The sequence below is a fragment of the Hydractinia symbiolongicarpus genome, chromosome 1 (assembly GCF_029227915.1).
Source record: "Hydractinia symbiolongicarpus strain clone_291-10 chromosome 1, HSymV2.1, whole genome shotgun sequence".
Lineage (NCBI taxonomy): Eukaryota > Metazoa > Cnidaria > Hydrozoa > Anthoathecata > Hydractiniidae > Hydractinia > Hydractinia symbiolongicarpus.
The window spans coordinates 13,883,721-13,886,569 of record NC_079875.1 but is presented as its reverse complement, the minus strand read 5'-3'; the positions used below and the strand labels follow the sequence as shown (position 1 = coordinate 13,886,569).

The 2,849-nt window shown below is 33.2% G+C and overlaps 1 protein-coding gene across 2 annotated transcripts; it reads right to left on the bottom strand.

The window, feature by feature from the left end:
• Positions 1-588: 588 nt before the first annotated feature.
• On the bottom strand, positions 589-2,493 carry LOC130631129 (uncharacterized). 2 transcript variants are annotated; one of them, XM_057444384.1, is made up of 4 exons: positions 2,105-2,493; positions 1,723-1,758; positions 1,619-1,637; positions 589-1,145 (listed from the first exon to the last, which is right to left on the bottom strand). In XM_057444384.1, the coding sequence occupies exons 1-4, from the start codon at positions 2,452-2,454 to the stop codon at positions 1,101-1,103; spliced, it is 450 nt and encodes a 149-aa protein (XP_057300367.1). In that variant the 5' UTR covers positions 2,455-2,493; the 3' UTR covers positions 589-1,100. The 2 variants fall into 2 exon arrangements, with proteins under 2 accessions (XP_057300367.1, XP_057300360.1); XM_057444377.1 differs by lacking the exon at positions 1,619-1,637.
• Positions 2,494-2,849: the final 356 nt, after the last annotated feature.

Below are 2,849 nucleotides of genomic sequence, written 5' to 3'. Positions count from 1 at the left end.
TCTTTAACACTGGATTCCAAAGTGTCTGGATGTAGAAAAGGTCCTGGTCACTCTGGCATTGCAGTCACAAAAGTAGCATTCTTAAAGTCTTGCATCTGCTAGTAAAGAAACATTAGGGAAGTCTTCTAAAAAAGGAGAGAAACCATGACAGAAACGTTGCAATTAGCTGTTTGAACAATCTCTAAAAAAATCTACTCAAGAAAGGAATTTTACCACGGATACCCAATGCTTCCATATGAAAGGCTAATAATTCAAATTACTCGTCGTTAAAGGTCAAGTAAACTGGTTGGTGAGCGTCACAATATCTTAAATTTTTCCCTATTCCATAAGTTTTGTAATAAACTATTAAGCTAATTTAAAAAGGAATATTAACGTAATATATTGTTGTCAAAGGTCGGCAATATCTGCTGTTCATGATAAAATTGATGACCACCGTGTTGGAGAGCAGTGTACATTTAGTGCTTTTATGGCAGGTGTGTTAAACTAAAAACCACTTCTTCCAAATTACACTTTCATTTGGGTTATGTTGATTGTAATTGATTTTTTGAGACAATTAACTTCCTATAGGATCTTTGTAATAAAAACGCAAAATTTCAGTGCCTTCACATTTAGAAAAATTCTTTTAATTGAAGGGATCCCTAGCTCCCATTCGATCTACAAAAGTTGTGCAAGCACAGCAATCGCATAACTAAACAACAGCCTAAGATATCAATCATTTCTTCATGCTAAGCGCTAAGCGGAAAGGAACTTTATAGTCTCTGGCATGACTCGGCCGGGGTTTAAACCGAAGACCTGCCGCACTGGAAGCAAACGCTCTACCAAAGACTATCAGTCAGTAAAGAATTAATTGGTCGTGTTCTATAAGAATGCTCTACGCCACGTTTTGCAGTGCGTTAAGTTTCTACGTCAATTGACAATCTGGTTGTAAAGATTCAGTTGTTAGATCGTCTTCCGATTTTGAATTCGGAATAACTTTGCGGGTGTTTTAATAAAGTAAAAAGGCCTGTATCCAAGCATTCATTTTTAATGGCAAAAACAATAGCAAAAACTAAATACAGTAATACACGTAGTTAATATTTAAAGATAAATAACAGTAGCACTCAAGCTGCAACTCCCGGAAGTTGCAATAAACAAAAATCCATTTTCTAAAAAAAAAAATCACAATGTATAACTGAATGATGTCTCAAAAATAAGGCATAGACTAATCAAACATAATTAGCCATGCTTAAAGTCCTGAATCTGTAATGTAAAATTTTTGATTAAAACTCACACAATTTTCTGCGTAAAATGCGACAATAATTTCTCGGCATCTTATTAATTAAAAAAGTCGGAAATTCCGACAAAAAATTTGCCTGAATGGCCCATCTTGCTGACACCTTTTTTTAGAGAACGTAATTTATTGCATATCATAATTGATGTAATAAACAGTCTTATTTTTCCTTTTTGCTGCACAAAGAACAGGAATGTCTGAAAATGTAATTGAAGGATAAATATGTGAAGTTAAAAATGTGATGTAAACAAACAGTGTTTTTAATTATCCGTTCCTATTCAGAATTGTTTTTTTACAAAAAAATATTTCATGTAGCTGTATTAGTTAATATTTCTGATAAATACTTACGCATCTCATTTTACAGCATCTAAAAATAATCGATATTAAATGTTTCATGTATAAATAACGAAATAAGATATATATAAAAAACTGTAATGAACATTATGACTTACAATTGTGGATCATATTCATTTTTGCAAGTGTCCATGCTAAAAAGAAAACCGCTTATTATTCATAAATATCCAAATAGAGAATATAGTAATTGGTTATCGGTACCACATTATCTGCGAAGAAAGTACAGAACACTTTGTCTTTCTTAAACAAAGTGATATGGAATCCAAAGAAACATCAAGCTCCGTTTAAATACTTTTTAAATCGCGTGAGTTAAAATTTAATTTATTAACTAACAATCATTTTATGCAATCTTAACAGCCGCCGCAACTGCCAGATGCACACTGACTGAAAATTAACTGGATAAAATTAAAATTTTAAATTAATAATGCATTTCTAAATATAAAAAGTATCAATTATTTTTAGCATTACTTAAGGACTTACCAATGCACGTAATCTATTTCTCGCTTAAAATAACCACCTTCTTGCTGCTGGATTCCAGCTCCATCTCTACTCATGTCGAAAAACTGCGGTTGTCTCATTCTCCTCATTCGTTCCATGTCTTTCCATTGTTGGATCCTTAGATTTCTTCTGGCAACTTCATCCCTGGCTGCGTAAAAATCATTCATAACCAAATTATGTTTGTTCCATTCCTGATCCTTTTCTATCTGCGGACGGGATGATTCGCTTCGTAGATACAAAGCTCTTCTCATTTCCTCATCTCTTTTTCCCGGATTAAAACTTGAGGCAACATTGAGGTAAAAAAATGATATTAAAACTCCTGCGATCAACATCTTCAGTTCTAGATATGGCGGCCCTTATTCATAAACGCTGAGAAGTTAATGGTAAAATTAGTTAGATAATTTTCCCGCGTTATGCTATTTCGATTCCCAAGAGGTCAATTGGCGTTGCATGTTTCAAGCAACTTAAATTAATCCCAAACTAATTTAATTGAAATAAACATTTAGATTGCCCAAATCAACATTTAAACACAATCATTTCAATTTTGATGTGCGAAAACAACGTTCAACAAAGACACAATGCCTAATAAGCAATTTGTGAATTGAAATTACATTTTCCCATTGGATTAAACTAATTACCGGAGAATCAGGACTCGTTGAAATCAGAGTTTAAAGATATAAGAAAAGTATACTGGTTACGAAGTTGTGTAATCGACCGGGAACGAAGT